The 16139-nt window shown below is 40.0% G+C and overlaps 2 protein-coding genes across 2 annotated transcripts; both read right to left on the bottom strand.

The window, feature by feature from the left end:
* Nucleotides 1-128: 128 nt before the first annotated feature.
* Nucleotides 129-10292, bottom strand: LOC133010898 (vacuolar protein sorting-associated protein 4B-like). Its single transcript, XM_061078551.1, has 14 exons — nt 10125-10292; nt 9454-9565; nt 8038-8188; nt 7162-7267; nt 6445-6556; nt 5029-5179; nt 4262-4320; nt 3885-4004; nt 3645-3801; nt 3409-3557; nt 3237-3318; nt 2921-3140; nt 1448-1588; nt 129-1305 (listed from the first exon to the last, which is right to left on the bottom strand). Exons 1-14 carry the CDS (start codon nt 10143-10145, stop codon nt 1204-1206), a joined length of 1683 nt encoding a protein of 560 aa, XP_060934534.1. The 5' UTR covers nt 10146-10292; the 3' UTR covers nt 129-1203.
* Nucleotides 10293-11325: 1033 nt separating this feature from the next.
* On the bottom strand, nt 11326-15848 carry LOC133011208 (ankyrin repeat domain-containing protein 29). Its single transcript, XM_061078911.1, has 10 exons — nt 15837-15848; nt 14560-14670; nt 14210-14308; nt 13254-13352; nt 12910-13008; nt 12474-12572; nt 12250-12348; nt 11973-12068; nt 11509-11607; nt 11326-11409 (listed from the first exon to the last, which is right to left on the bottom strand). The coding sequence occupies exons 1-10, from the start codon at nt 15846-15848 to the stop codon at nt 11326-11328; spliced, it is 897 nt and encodes a 298-aa protein (XP_060934894.1).
* Between the last annotated feature and the right edge of the window lie 291 nt (nt 15849-16139).

Here is a 16139-nt window from a genome sequence, read left to right on the forward strand (position 1 = left end):
AACACAGCAAGTGTAGAAAATGTGCATAGGCACTCACTCGATTTCCATGAACACATCAAAACTCAGAAATGCTTTTAAAAGCATTACAGTAAAATCCACTGTCCCTTTAAATTCATCAACTGCCGAGATTCAGAAAACACCCTTTATTATTTTTTACAAAGAAAGTACATTTTTCATTGATGCTGCTTTTGCGATGTGTATAATTTCAAACCCTAAAGGTTCAGTGTGTAGAATTTAGTGACATCTATTGGTGATGTTGCATGTTGCAGCTGAATACCCCTCACCTCACCCTCCCCTTCCAAACATGAAAGAGATCCTGTGATAGCCTTCAGTTCTCATAAAAACTCCACAGGTGTTTAGTTTGTCCAGTCTGGGCTACTGTAAAATACATGGCAGCCTTCATAGAGAGGACCTTTTCCAGATGTAAATATAAAGTATTTAAATATAAAGGGTGTGTTGTAGGGTAAATAAAACCACAAGTTGTACAATTTAGATGAAACACACTAGTGAAAACATCACTAGAACTATTTATATTCAATTTCTGCCACAAGATCCCTTTCACCTGAATCTTACACACTGAACCTTTAAACTTGTATTTCTGAGATAGGATAACCAGTGAAGGGTAACCCACATATTTAAAAGAGAGCACACTTTCTAAATGTTTTAGGAGAAGTTTCTATTCACAAAAATCCAACCCTGAAACTAATTCTGTTGAGCACAATCTTCATTAGACAAGGGTGAGAGGTATGTAGTGTTGGAAATGTGCATTTTCCCACAGTCTCTGTTGCACAACCATCGACTCCATATATATATTTAAAGACAGAAAGTTTTCTTTAAAAAAAATAAAGCGATTATCTCTTAAATTTTAGAAATTCAAAAATAAAATCAACAAGTAATAGAAACACAAAACCTTAAAGGCGAAGATGTAAACAATTGATATGTGAGTATTAAAAAATGCTGAAACTTTTGATTTATTGATTAGATTTCATTAATGAATCATCTTATTTGTCACAAGCAACAACAGACATTTGCTGTTGAAGCATTTTTTTTTCATATCTTACAGAAACATATACTTTTTTTTCATAAAGTAAGAAGTTGGAGCTCCAGGAAACCTGCTATAGACCAGACAGATGAATGAATGAATCAAAACCTTAACTGACAGAGATAATCGTGAACTGCTTCCCGAGCAGAGTGTGGGTAGTGCTACCCTTCTTGACCAAAATCTTCCGTAAACTTCTTCAGCTTATCCAGGTCCTGCTCATTCACTGAGGGCTTGATGGTAGTGAGTGACCTCATCATGTCCGCCTGTACGGAGAGGACGGCAGAGGTTGGAATATGTTTGTTAAGAATTCTCATGCAGACAGACACAGATGATGTTTTGTCAAAATTTGAAAACTTCTGTGGTTAAATTTAAACACACACTTTGCTACCTGAATCTTTTACTTACCATGCAAACGACTGCCTCTGAAAGCTTTTCTCCAGGGACGTCCATCCACGTCATCTCGATGGCGTTGGGATCTCCCGGCGAGCACGGAGTCAGTAGGTCTTCCTCCACAACATCCGGGCTGTTCAAAGATGAGCCCTTGACCTTATTGAGTGTCGACAGATAGAGAAGAAGTTTAGGGTGAGAGGAACAAAATATATATTTTTTAACTGATATCTTTATTGCATACCTTGTATATAATTTACATCAAGTGTGCTTTTATCGGGTCTGAATACATCTTTAACTATTAACCTTTTACGTTTTTTTTCCCTTTAAATCTTATCTCATCTTAATGACTATTTGAATTATTTATTTAATTGTGTTTTTACTGCTTATCTGTAACATTTTTATTCTAATATTTGTGCTCTGATGTCTAATGATGTGTGGCCTTCAACCTGCTTTTCTTTGTTTCCTATTGTTTGCCTTCAATTTTTTATTTTTAAAGCACTTTGAGGTTAGATTATTTATTTGTCCCCGTATAGAAATAAGTTTGCAGCAATAATCACAGGGCATTTGTCAGAAGAGGGGGCAATAACGTTGTTCAGATGGGAGCAGTTTCAATGAGGAGGTGAGCGGATGCCTCTCATCACCCACAATGATTCTTGTCCTTGTCCTTCATGACTCTTTCTCTGTATATACCTTCCATACTTTCCGGTCATGTTAATCCCAATAGTTTACTGACTTCTGTAACTGTTTTCCCATCAATCTGGGCCTCATTAGCGTTAACAAACCAAGAGATTATACAGAACATTTAAACACTTTCAATAAAAGCAAAGTAGAAACTGGACAGTTTATTTACTGTGCCTTAGTGCTTAAACAATCAGTTCAGACATCCCATTCCAGCTTGTGGTCGAGCACAACACTGAGGTTATCTTGACTGTATTTTATAAACTTTATTATTTCTCTTTATAAGAATGTTGGAAAGAATAATTTCCATGTCCACCTGATAAATCTTATATGTTCAATCTTTTCACACAGTTTTTTATCACTTTGTTTCCACCTAGCTGCTGACTGTGTCTGTCAGCTGATTGGTGCTAAGCAGGTAATAATGAAAACAGCTTCAGGAGTAGTGAGACGGAACCCCCAAAAAAGTAGCTATAAAACTGACTTTCACATACAGGTGTGCATGGATTCCATTGGTAATAAATACAAGTACATACACCATCCATGTAGCTCTGACTATCATTTATAGTCTCTCTTAGTTTGACTTAGCAACCTCCAGAGGAATGCCGTATAGCTGATGTAACAGTGTAGCAATAGGTTAAGAGATAATTTATCTATAATCATCAGTGGCAGCGCCCACTCTCATTCTTTTGTGATTGTAAAATTACTGATGAGACGTTATTTTGGGACAACAAATTCCAGCGGGATTCCCCAAAGTTTTGAAACAGGACAGTTATGAAAACAATCAGAGACAAACTGTTGCTGTGTCTTTACCTTTTTGAAGTGAGTGGCGGACTGGACCTTCCTGACAGGTTGCATGAGGGCGTCCCTGACGATAACACTGATGTCAGCCCCAGAGTACCCTTCTGTCTTCTGGCCCAGACTGATGAAGTCTGCTTCAGTCAGATCGCTGGGGGTGGATCCCAGATGCAGTTTAAACATGAACGAGCGAGCATGCTCTTCAGGCAGAGGGATGTAGATTCGCTTTTCAAATCTGAGATAGTCGGGAGATTCAATCAGACGTTATCAAGCGTTTCATTTATTAAATCCTGATTGTTCTTCCTTAAAACCTGAATTGAATCAAACTAACCGTCTCCTAATAGCAGAGTCCAATGTCCACGGTATATTTGTGGCTCCCAGAACCAGGACTCCCTCGTTATCGTTTCCAACACCTGAGTAGAGAACAACATTTGATGCATTTCTAATCTAAATACAGTTTTTCGATTCTGAAATCAGATTTTCCGTTCTCTCCTCTCGCTCACCCTGCATCTGAACGAGGAACTCTGTCTTGATTCTGCGCGCGGCCTCGCTCTCGTTCTCGCTCCTGGAGCCACAGATGGAGTCGATCTGATCAATGAAAATAATGGATGGTTTGTGCTCTCGAGCCAAAGAGAACAGGTTCTTCACCAACCTAGAGAGACAAGCGGGGCAGAAGCAACAGATGCTCACCTTCTCATATCCCATTATGTTATCATCATGTAAAGAACGAAGTGCTTACTTTTCACTTTCCCCCAACCACGTGGACACAAGGTCGGAGGAGGAGATGGAGAAGAAGGTGGAGTTGTTGGCCTCTGTGGCCACCGCCTTGACCAGGTAGGATTTTCCTGTTCCTGGAGGGCCAAAGAGAAGGATCCCCCGCCAAGGAGTTTGATTTCCTAGACAAAAAGTTCCTGTGTCATTAAATATGAATCACATCAACACAGTCAAATACAAGGATTAAAGACGGAGGTTTAGACACCTGTGAACAGATGAGGGAATTTGATGGGCAGAATGACGGCTTTCTTCAAGGCTTCTTTGGCTCCTTCCAGTCCAGCTACATCAACCCACTTAATGTTTGGCTTTTCCATGACGATGGCACCTATGAGAGGAGTTTGAGAAACAAAGTTCAGTAACTGTGAAACATTGTTTAATTCACATACTAAAAGGTATCAGTTCCCAGAATATTTCAAGATATTGCTTCATGTAAGTCACATTTTTTCCACATATTCTCAGAGAAATTAATGAATATGTTGAAAAACACCTCTCAAACTGTTATAGGAAGTTATCTGCCGAGTATCTTTTGCGTAATCCCACCAACTAACAAATAAAGAAGAAAACATAACACCACTCATTCACCTGAGAGTTGATTTTGAAACTTCTTTTTCTCTTGGTTGTCCCCGTCATCACTTTCACTCCTGAGATTAAATGAAAAGAGCCAAAGTCATGATTTATTGACCTTTTTTAAACACTAAACCAAACTTTTTTATAGAAGTCCCAATGTCTCCTACAACTTTTCTACAAGGAACTTATGCGTTTATTGTGTTGTAGGTTCAAAGAAAGGACTGTTAAGTATTTTGCAGCTGATTATAGGGAAAATTGAGGCAGTGTTAAATTTCAACAATAATAACAATAAATATCTTTAAAGAAAAATATAAACAACATGCGTAAATTTAGTGCTGTGGGGGAATGTTTCTATGCATGGGACTCCACTTTGTTTGATCTTGTGCACAGGAAGTTTGAAACAGAGAAAATCTGCACACCTAAAGCTCCCATTAAAGGATTTATTTGCCAGTGACATTTGTCATCAAAAGGTTTTGTTTTACTGGATGTACAGAGGAAAAGAAGACGACTCGAGCAGGTAAACATGGATGTAAACAATGCAGGTTTCAAAATAAAATAAAAAAATCTTTGCTAATGTGTAATAGTGTCTACCACTGAACATAAACACATGAACAAAAGCGCCACAGGGAACCTCTTGTAAACCTGACTTAAAACTGCCCCAGGACTTCATGCCTATTTTTCTGATTGTCAGTGACAAATTAAATTGTAAAATGTGGAAATAAAGGAATGTAATGCTTTTCTGTGCATACTGCAGGGAACATGGTGGTATTGAGGAGTCTCACCCTTTGTCATCAGACTGGTTCTCTTTGACTGGTTTAGCCGGAGGACTCTTCTCCAGCTTCTTCAGGTGTTGCACCAGCTGCTCGGCTCGGTCCAGGTAACCTTTACACTTTTCCCTGATGCTCTCCTTCGCTTGTTCACTCTGAGCCTCATCTGCAGCGACAACACATTACGGGGCCCGTTTTAATATGAGCTGTGACTGTGTGGGCATCAAGTGTACCTGCTGTATATGTTCATACAGGTGCAGCGAAAGGGCTGTCTGACGCTTAATATCAAGTGGAAGTTGTCAGGATCAATAAATTAACTCTTAGCCAGTCCCATCACTGGAGTCTAACCCTGACAGCTGACATACCAACATTATCTGGTTGGTAGATCTTGTTGAGCTGGTCATTTCAAGAGTAGCTCACAAGCCTATAAAGTGTGGGAACCCCTGTTGTAGAGCAACATGATCTGAGCACACTACACAGTTCATAGAACCACGGGTCTGCTGCAACTATTAGCTCTTTTAATTTGACGCTGAGGGATTTTCCTTTTTGCTACAGCCTCTTATTAAAATAAATATATTAGTAATTTCTTACACGCATTCTTATTTGGAATTTATTCTCTACATAACTCATTTTAATTTCTTTTTAAATGCTTAATTTCTGTATTGTCTTTAACAATTTTACACATTGCCTTTCATATGTTATGAGAAGCACACAATGGCCTTGTTATTGAAATGTGCTATGCAAATACATTTGCCTAGCAGAAATGTTTTTTTGCCAGGCAACAGCATTTGCAAGGTAAAAGGTTTCAAGAGGAAATCATGAATGCTACTTATTCTGAAAAGAAATTTGTAAGGGAGGCGACGATGCGCAGGAGAGGTGATCTGCAGGAATGCGACTTTAAACAACAGCATACTGAGTCACCACAGACCAGTCCAACGTGTGTATCTTTCAAGTTATTACGTAGACAACTGGGAGCAATTGCTCAGTATTGACATCACCCTGGTGAAATTAGAGCGAACAGATTACCCAACATATCCTGCTGCCTTCAGGTGACTGCAGGGATTTGATGAAGTGAATGAGAAGATTTATAAATCAGCTGTAAAGACACTGTATGAATGACTCATTTTATACAATTAATAGATAAATGCAGACTGATTTAAAAATAACGTCTTTAAACACATTAAACATCATTTTCTATTATGAATCTACCCCCTCCGTTGGCAGTGGAGTAACTCATGAATTGGTTTATTTATATTTAAAGTATTATTCCATCATGGTGGCATATTTGCCTGCTGCTGATAAAATTACCAATGTGGCAGCAAATTTACATAGTGTCTGCAACAGACGTGTGTCTGTACCTCATGCATCTCATTTCAACCCCCAATAGTCACGGTCAGGAAATGAAAGACAAGCGTAAATCAGGTTCCTCACACTTGACAACATGGAGGAAGTACTGGATTGCATTCTGGTAACATCTGAGGGCTTCCTCGTAGTTCTTGGCTTTGTCCTCCTGTGCACCTTTGTTGGCCAGATCGATAGCTTTCTGTAAACAACACAAGAGAGAAGAAGTCATCGTTAAGTCTCTCATAAGGCATTCTGTCAAGGTAAGTGAGTAGCAAATGAGTGATTAATGGTTAACGGATGATTTACACATGCAGTTATGTTAGAAATTATGCTGCAAGTTAGTGATAATTCTTCTTTCAGTAGGGTTATGTAGTAATAAATGTTGTTCAGCCTTTGAATAATGGTAATAATGTGAATAAAGCCATTAGTTACAACTTGAAATGAATTTACAAAAGCTCCCTTACAAGAGTGTACAACTAAAATGGCTGAACGACAAACAAAGAACTCATGAGCATCCAACTTTGTACAACTTCAGTCCTTGAGTAAATGTCCTCACCACTTTAAAATGGTTAACAACACTGAAAGGGGATTTGTGTCTATCTGGCAACCCACATACCATTAGTAAGTGTAATAGATGAATAAATAACAGGAGTTAAACCATTGGTTATTTGTTTAAAACCAGCAGTAAGGACTTCCTTTCATCTTCAAGGTAAAGATGTTTGTATCTACGTAGGTTGAGTCGTAGTTTGAAGTCAGAAACAGGAGAGTTGGACTCAGTCTGACGCAGTAAACTCTGCCTCTCACCTGTAAGTTGCCTCCTGCCATTAGCTCCGCTGGGTGTTTCCTGTCCTTTAAATCTGAACTGCGAACAAACCGTCTCTCGTTTCTTCCTGTTTGTCGCTGTTTATTCCTTAATTTTGTGACAAGTTCAGACGGAAAACATCGAGGGAGGTTTTGTTTCTCTTCCCCATTAGAAAAGAAGAATGGAAAGAGCCAAAGTCATGATTTATTGACCTTTTTTAAACACTAAACCAAACTTTTTTTTAGAAGTCCCATTGTCTCCTACAACTTTTCTACAAGGAACTTATGCGTTTATTGTGTTGTAGGTTCAAAGAAAGGACTGTTAAGTATTTTGCAGCTGATTATAGGGAAAATTGAGGCAGTGTTAAATTTCAACAATAACAACAATAAATATCTTTAAAGAAAAATATAAACAACATGCGTAAATTTAGTGCTGTGGGGGAATGTTTCTATGCATGGGACTCCACTTTGTTTGATCTTGTGCACAGGAAGTTTGAAACAGGAAAATCTGCACACCTAAAGCTCCCATTAAAGGATTTATTTGCCAGTGACATTTGTCATCAAAAGGTTTTGTTTTACTGGATGTACAGAGGAAAAGAAGACGACTCGAGCAGGTAAACATGGATGTAAACAATGCAGGTTTCAAAATAAAATAAAAAAATCTTTGCTAATGTGTAATAGTGTCTACCACTGAACATAAACACATGAACAAAAGCGCCACAGGGAACCTCTTGTAAACCTGACTTAAAACTGCCCCAGGACTTCATGCCTATTTTTCTGATTGTCAGTGACAAATTAAATTGTAAAATGTGGAAATAAAGGAATGTAATGCTTTTCTGTGCATACTGCAGGGAACATGGTGGTATTGATGAGTCTCACCCTTTGTCATCAGACTGGTTCTCTTTGACTGGTTTAGCCGGAGGACTCTTCTCCAGCTTCTTCAGGTGTTGCTTCAGCTGCTCGACTCGGTCCAGGTAATCTTTACACTTTTCCCTGATTCTCTCCTTCGCTCGTTCACTCTGAGCCTCACCTGCAGCGACAACACATTATGGGGCCCGTTTTAATATGAGCTGTGACTGTGTGGGCATCAAGTGTACCTGCTGTATATGTTCATGCAGGTGCAGCGAAAGGGCTGTCTGACGCTTAATATCAAGTGGAAGTTGTCAGGATCAATAAATTAACTCTTAGCCAGTCCCATCACTGGAGTCTAACCCTGACAGCTGACATACCAACATTATCTGGTTGGTAGATCTTGTTGAGCTGGTCATTTCAAGAGTAGCTCACAAGCCTATAAAGTGTGGGCACCCCTGTTGTAGAGCAACATGATCTGAGCACACTACACAGTTCATAGAACCACGGGTCTGCTGCAACTATTAGCTCTTTTAATTTGATGCTGAGGGATTTTCCTTTTTGCTACAGCCTCTTATTAAAATAAATATATTAGTAATTTCTTACACGCATTCTTATTTGGAATTTATTCTCTACATAACTCATTTTAATTTCTTTTTAAATGCTTAATTTCTGTATTGTCTTTAACAATTTTACACATTGCCTTTCATATGTTATGAGAAGCACACAATGGCCTTGTTATTGAAATGTGCTATGCAAATACATTTGCCTAGCAGAAATGTTTTTTTGCCAGGCAACAGCATTTGCAAGGTAAAAGGTTTCAAGAGGAAATCATGAATGCTACTTATTCTGAAAAGAAATTTGTAAGGGAGGCGACGATGCGCAGGAGAGGTGATCTGCAGGAATGTGACTTTAAACAACAGCATACTGAGTCACCACAGACCAGTCCAACGTGTGTATCTTTCAAGTTATTACGTAGACAACTGGGAGCAATTGCTCAGTATTAACATCACCCTGGTGAAATTAGAGCGAACAGATTACCCAACATATCCTGCTGCCTTCAGGTGACTGCAGGGATTTGATGAAGTGAATGAGAAGATTTATAAATCAGCTGTAAAGACACTGAATGAATGACTAATTTTATACAATTAATAGATAAATGCAGACTGATTTAAAAATAACGTCTTTAAACACATAAAACATCATTTTCTATTATGAATCTACCCCCTCCGTTGGCAGTGGAGTAACTCATGAATTGGTTTATTTATATTTAAAGTATTATTCCATCATGGTGGCATATTTGCCTGCTGCTGATAAAATTACCAATGTGGCAGCAAATTTACATCGTGTCTGCAACAGACGTGTGTCTGTACCTCATGCATCTCATTTCAACCCCCAATAGTCACGGTCAGGAAATGAAAGACAAGCGTAAATCAGGTTCCTCACACTTGACAACATGGAGGAAGTACTGGATTGCATTCTGGTAACATCTGAGGGCTTCCTCGTAGTTCTTGGCTTTGTCCTCCTGTGCACCTTTGTTGGCCAGATCGATAGCTTTCTGTAAACAACACAAGAGAGAAGAAGTCATCGTTAAGTCTCTCATAAGGCACTTCGTCAGGGTAAGTGAGTAATAAATGAGTGATTAATGGTTAACGGATGATTTACACATGCAGTTATGTAGTAATACATGTTGTTCAGCCTTTGAATAATGGTAATAATGCGAATAAAGCCATTAGTTACAACTTTAAATGAATTTACAAAAGCTCCCTTACAAGAGTGTACAACTAAAATGGCTGAACGACAAACAAAGAACTCATGAACATCCAACTTTGTACAACTTCAGTCCTTGAGTAAATGTCCTCACCACTTTAAAATGGTTAACAACACTGAAAGGGGATTTGTGTCTATCTGGCAACCCACATACCATTAGTAAGTGTACTAGATGAATAAATAAAGTTGAATAGAGTTAAACCATTGGTTATTCGTTTAAAACCAGCAGTAAGGACTTCCTTTCATCTTCAAGGTAAAGATGTTTGTATCTACGTAGGTTGAGTCGTAGTTCAAGTCAGAAACCGGAGAGTTTGACTCAGTCTGACGCAGTAAACTCTGCCTCTCACCTGTAAGTTGCCTCCTGCCATTAGCTCCGCTGAGTGTTTCCTGTCCTTTAAGTCTGAACTGCGAACAAACCGTCTCTCGTTTCTTCCTGTTGGTCGATGTTTATTCCTTCATTTTGTGACAAGTTCAGACGGAAAACATCGAGCGAGGTTTTGTTTCTCTTCCGCATTAGAAAAAAATGGTCCAGTGTCACTTCCGCAGTGGTCACGTGACGTGACAGTGTTATTGTCTTGTTGAACATCGGCTGTGGTTTTATTTTTACACACATTTAATTGTGTTTGATACAACAACCAGAGTCATTTGAATTTACTATATAGATTATAGATATTTGTAATGAATTACTAATTAATAATATAAATTAATTCAACGAACCGTCAGGTGTTTCAGGTTTCAGATAGGTGGGAAATATTGACCTCTAGTGACTATTAGTCATCATAACACGTCAGCAGGCTTATAAATATATCTTAAACTATTGTAATTGTATTGTTTCTATAACATGTGATATCAATTTTTTTAGTACTGTAATGTTATGTTCTCAATAATATGTTATATCTGATGGTTTTATTTTTGTTATTTTGTTTTGTTATAATATGTAATCTGTAATTGTTTTATAATTGTAATTTGATTGATTAAATAATATCTTATTCTTTTATTATTGTAATTGTAGTTTCTACGTGTACAATCTCATACTTCAACTATGGATTGTATTGTCTTTATAATTTACATCTCATAGTTTTATTGTTGTAATTTAATTGTTTCTCCAACATCTAACATCTCCTTGTTTTATTATTTCTAAGTGTATATTTCCCCTCTGGAAAGGCTTTTTACACCTATGTGACTTTTCAAAATAAAAATAAAGCCACACTGTCACTGCTGCATTAGTTAACAAATGTACCCTTTATTGCATTTATTAAAAAGGCAAATCAATAGTGTGCAAAATATCTAAAAATCTAACATCACCTGGGAGGTAAACAACAATATATGCATTTGCTGTAGAACACCGGTGTAAAGGATAATGCATGGGGACGACGAATGCATTTTGGTTGCACATTGTGTTGCTTAATATTTAGTCCAGGTTTATTCAACATATGACAGCAATCAAAAGCAAGCACCACATACAGTACATGTTGAGTTTGAGTAGATTTGACACTGAGTTGTCACATCAGTGTGGTTCAGGCATGAAGGGAGGAGTCTGGGTTATTATCAGCTGTCTCCGTTCAGGATGCTTGGACGTAAAACTTTGAGGATGCGCTCGCTCTTTGTAAGATCAGCAGGGAGTTCATTCTGCTGTAAAAACACATACATGAGGAAATGTTAATGAGCTGAAATGAGTTATGTTATGTTCTGTGTGTTTATTATCCCACCCTACAAATGTTATGGCCTCACTTTGTTTGGCAGTGTGGGGTCTGCGTTGGCCCCGAGCAGCAGCAGAACGGATCGCAGATTTCCCCCCATTACAGCAGCATGTAGGGCCGTGGAGCCATTCTGGAGACAACAAAAAACATGTATTCATAAAGCTTGTGGAGTGGTGTTGGTTTTTCCGCTAAAAAACAAATATCCTTTAGATTAGCTTGGATAGATATTTTGTGAAAACAACTTTCCTGGTACAGACTGAACCAACAAAATGTTAGTAAACTTGTTGCTGGATGGATTTTATTATTCCCAGACAAAGCCAAACAAGCTGGTTCCCCATTTCAGTCTTTATGCTAAGATAAGTCAATCAGATGATAACTGTAGCTTTATATTTGGCGTATAGACATGAGTTTGGTATCAACTCTCTCATCTAAGTCATATCAAACATCTCGGATATTCCTTTAAAAAGGGACATGAGCTGCGACAGGATCCTCTACCTTGAGAAGGCTGAGTGAAGGAGAAAACTTGAGGAGCTCCTCGATGACACTGCCGTGTCCTTTTAAAGCTGCTTTAAATAACGCTGTTGATCCATCCTCAGGAGACAGAAAAGACAAAAAAATCAAGTTATTGAGCATTAATCTCCACTCAAGGTCTAAATACTGGTTTGATATAAGGTCATTATGTTTTCTCAGTTGTCGTGGACATATTGATGAATAAAACACACCCTTTGTGTGCATTTCTATGTGCTTTAATGATTCTGAATGAACAACCTACTTGTCTGTCAGCATCTCGATCGGCACCTCGCAAGAGCAGCACCCTCACCACCTCACTATGACCCATCTGAGCCCCCATCCACAGGGGGGCAGTGCCATCCTGGAGAAGACCCGGGTAAGGAGGAGGGATGCAGTGACATGAGGAGGAGGAAGAGAAAAGAAAAATAGGGATGGAGGGATGAGACAGGCAGAGAGAGACTTGAACTGAAGAGGGAGAGACTTTACCTCTCTTGCTTGATTGACCTTGGCACCAGAGGCGAGCAACTGACGTATCACCGTCACGTGACCCTCCTGGGCAGCGAGGAACAGAGGCGTGGCACCGTCCTGAAACATAAAAATATATTTTTGTACGCTGAGTAATAATTGTCTCCTGTACTCCTGTTTGTTGAAAACCTGTCTAAGTGACAATGTTCCTAAAAAAATAAAGGTTTATTCATGACAAATGATCAAATGAATGCTATTTCATAATGTAAGTTTGTGCTGTCAGGTTGTTTTCCATTGCATAATCCTGCTGAAAGCCAAACGGGTCTGACTCAGCACTATGCAGAAACCTGAGAGGCTGGATTCCAGCTGCTGGGACATTGTGTAACTGCCAGACAGGGAGGCTTTAAGACAAACAGGAGAAGAGTAAAGAGAGGCCACAGAGGCCAGAGCGGCTCACATGCAGCTGGTCGTGAACATTGGCTCCGTTCCTCAGCAGCGTGTCCACCACCTTGGAGTGTCCATACTGAGCGGCGGCGGTGAGAGCGGTGCCACCATCCTGCCACAAAACATTTGAGGACACACAAGAAGAAAACAACCATTTTAGTGCACTCAGCAGCAGAATAATGACATGTGAGCTGCAGAGGGAGTATATCTGAAGAGGTATACAGAGCATCCTGGGCAGCGTATTCTGTGCATCATTTTTGTTTCTTTATCTCCACATGAAGCCCTGAGTCTGAGATGATAGCACCGCACTGAGCGTTATAAAGACAGTGAAGCATGTCGTTGTGCCCTGTAGCATACCTTTGTCTGGAATTCAGTGGAGGCACCAAACTCAAAGAGGAGCTTCACCACGTCACGGTGTCCCTGCTGGGAGGCGAAGAACAGAGCGGTAGAACCGGTCTGGAGAGGACGACAAAAAAAGATACGGCTGATGTCATTCTATGGAAACTCAACCCCAATGGTGTGCTTTGGAAAATTTGTTGTTGGGTCTACTCTGTTAATCTAGCTTGATGCTTTTTCACTTAATCTGCATTGTCTTATTTTTGAAGCCTCTCAAACCTATATGCTCAGACAGCATATAGAGTAAAGTCAGAGGACGATTATCCACGTATTTGTGTTATAATACTGAGTCCTCTTTAAGATGATAGATAGAAATTGGAAGAAGGTACAACATATCTATGTGACTGGCCTTTAGAGACAGAAAGAGAAGAAACAACAATGGTTTGGTGAGATGAGGCAAGATATAGATATTTTCGTCCAATAGAACAGCTCCACTTGAAAAATAATGGTTAGTTGGTGAAATTATAATACTCCTCAGACAAGGTGATGGCAATACAACTACTAACTTGTTGCTTAGCTGTACTGTTGTTTTAAGACTAGATATTTCCGCTTAAGACGTCCAGAAAAACAACTTGTTTAAATGGATTTATGTATGGAATACAACAATCAACTATCAAACTAGAATGGCACTTGCATACCTCTGCCAAGGCCGAACAATCCTACAAATGAGGCAGCAGTCCATAACCTTAATTATGTGTTTCTGATCAAATTTAGTCCTATCTAGTTGTAAATCATAATCTGTGCATTATTCCTAAATGTTGTATTGTTCAACAACATTGTTGTTGCAATGTTAAAGAAAGGAGTATCAGCACCAAATTTGTATGGGTTGACTGGTGACTTCAGATTCAATGTGACTCTCACCCCAGGTAAAATCTTATATAGTTCCCATGGGGCTGACGATTATTTTCCCATCATACCTCTCTCTGGTAGTTGATGTCCGCTCCTTGCATGATAAGTTCTTTGACACACTCATAATGGCCGCTGTACGACGCCACCATCAGCGCTGTCGTTCCATACTGAAGAGAGAGATGCCAATACGAGATATAATTTCTGAAGACATCTTGCCAAAAACTGCTTTAATGAAGCGACTGTTACAGATTCATGCAGATTTTCAAACTTGACACGAACGCTCACCCTCTATCATTGCCACTTAAAACATACTATGGATGTTAAATTGTAATGCACATACTCAACCACACACACACCCCACACCTCTGTCTATGGTTAAAGCGTGCAGCTGAGCAGCCAGGACATGCAGCGTTCGTACACTGTCTCTGCAGTCTGCGTCCACACGGCCGCTGTTGAGCAGCAGCTGAAGCAGAGCCAGGTTCCCCTTCCTCGCTGCCCAAAACACAGCATTAGACAGGGGTGTTTCCTTCTGGGGAGTAAATACACACAACACACACTGACCTCAAACCACCGTTATGGTATTATACTCACCGACAGGAGAGTAGAGACAGAGAGAAGAGGAGAGAGTGGTTATGAATGAAAGGCAAGTCATCAGAAATACCCACATGCATGGTTGCAGTTTGATGTCAATTCAAGAGGCCATAATAGGCCTTCAGATATTCTATTGATACCACAAACACACACACACACACCGTAGACATACACACACACACACACACACACACACACACACACACACACACACACACAGACACAGACACAGACAGACACACACACACACACACACACACACACACACACACACACACACACACACACACACACACACACACACACACAGAGAGAGAGTTGTGTCTCCATCACTTATCATCACTAGCCGGACCTTACATTGACCTACAGTGAATTCCTGGAGACTTACTCTAACCTCAACCATGTAGTTACTGCTTACCTAACTCTAACCTTAACCTAAACCGGAACTTAAAACAATCTTCACGTTAAATTGTAAGGATTTATATTATGCTGACATGCTGTTGTCCCCATATGGTAGACAAGTCCTCATAATGTATCACACACTGATTCATCACTGATTTAATGCTTAATGCTAATCCTTCCCTTAACCCTAAACTTTACCCCTAACCCTTAACCCTTAGCCTCGCACCAACCCTTACCTTAGACCTCACCCTTACCTTAACCCTAATCCTTACCCTAGCACCAACCCTTGTTTTAGCCCTAACCCTTACCCTCGCAATAATCCTAATCTTAGCCCTAACCCTTACCCTCGCACGAACCTTTAACTTAGCCCTAACTTTTACCTTAACCCGTACTTTGGCCCTAACCCCAAAACCAAGTCTTAACCCTCACAAAAACACAACAACCCTTTGAATTTGTGAGGACCAGCCAAAATGTCCTCACAATGACAGCATTAGACCAAAATTGTCCCTCATAACTATAGATAGACATGCCCACAGACACACACACACAGCACGTTAAACCTCAGCTCACAGTGATGTACAGTTGATGATGATGATGATGCGAGTGAATGTAGAGTACAGGTTGAGAGGAAGCTGTGTGTTCTGTGCCAGGCCCTCACGGTGCGTGCACAGCAGGATGGATGGACGCAGGGAGCAGCTTTACCTTGACAGACATGGCGCAGACCTCAGTCGTGACTCATGTTTCTTCCTGCGCACTCACTCATTAGAAGCCGAGCTGAGCCTGTTGTGTCGCACCGTGTTTGGGTGTTGGCGGCGCCTGTCCGGAGGCATAATAACAACACAGACAGTCAGCTGAGCTCATCCTCTGCAGTCAGTGCTGCACTCAGCCCACCACCGGGGGGCGCTACCGAACACAACCTCAATCAGCTGACAGCGTGGAGCCAGGGGGAGGATACAGTAACCATGGTGACACATTGATTATTATTGTGCTTGAGCATTTCAATGT

The sequence above is a fragment of the Limanda limanda genome, chromosome 9, assembly GCF_963576545.1.
Source record: "Limanda limanda chromosome 9, fLimLim1.1, whole genome shotgun sequence".
NCBI lineage: Eukaryota > Metazoa > Chordata > Actinopteri > Pleuronectiformes > Pleuronectidae > Limanda > Limanda limanda.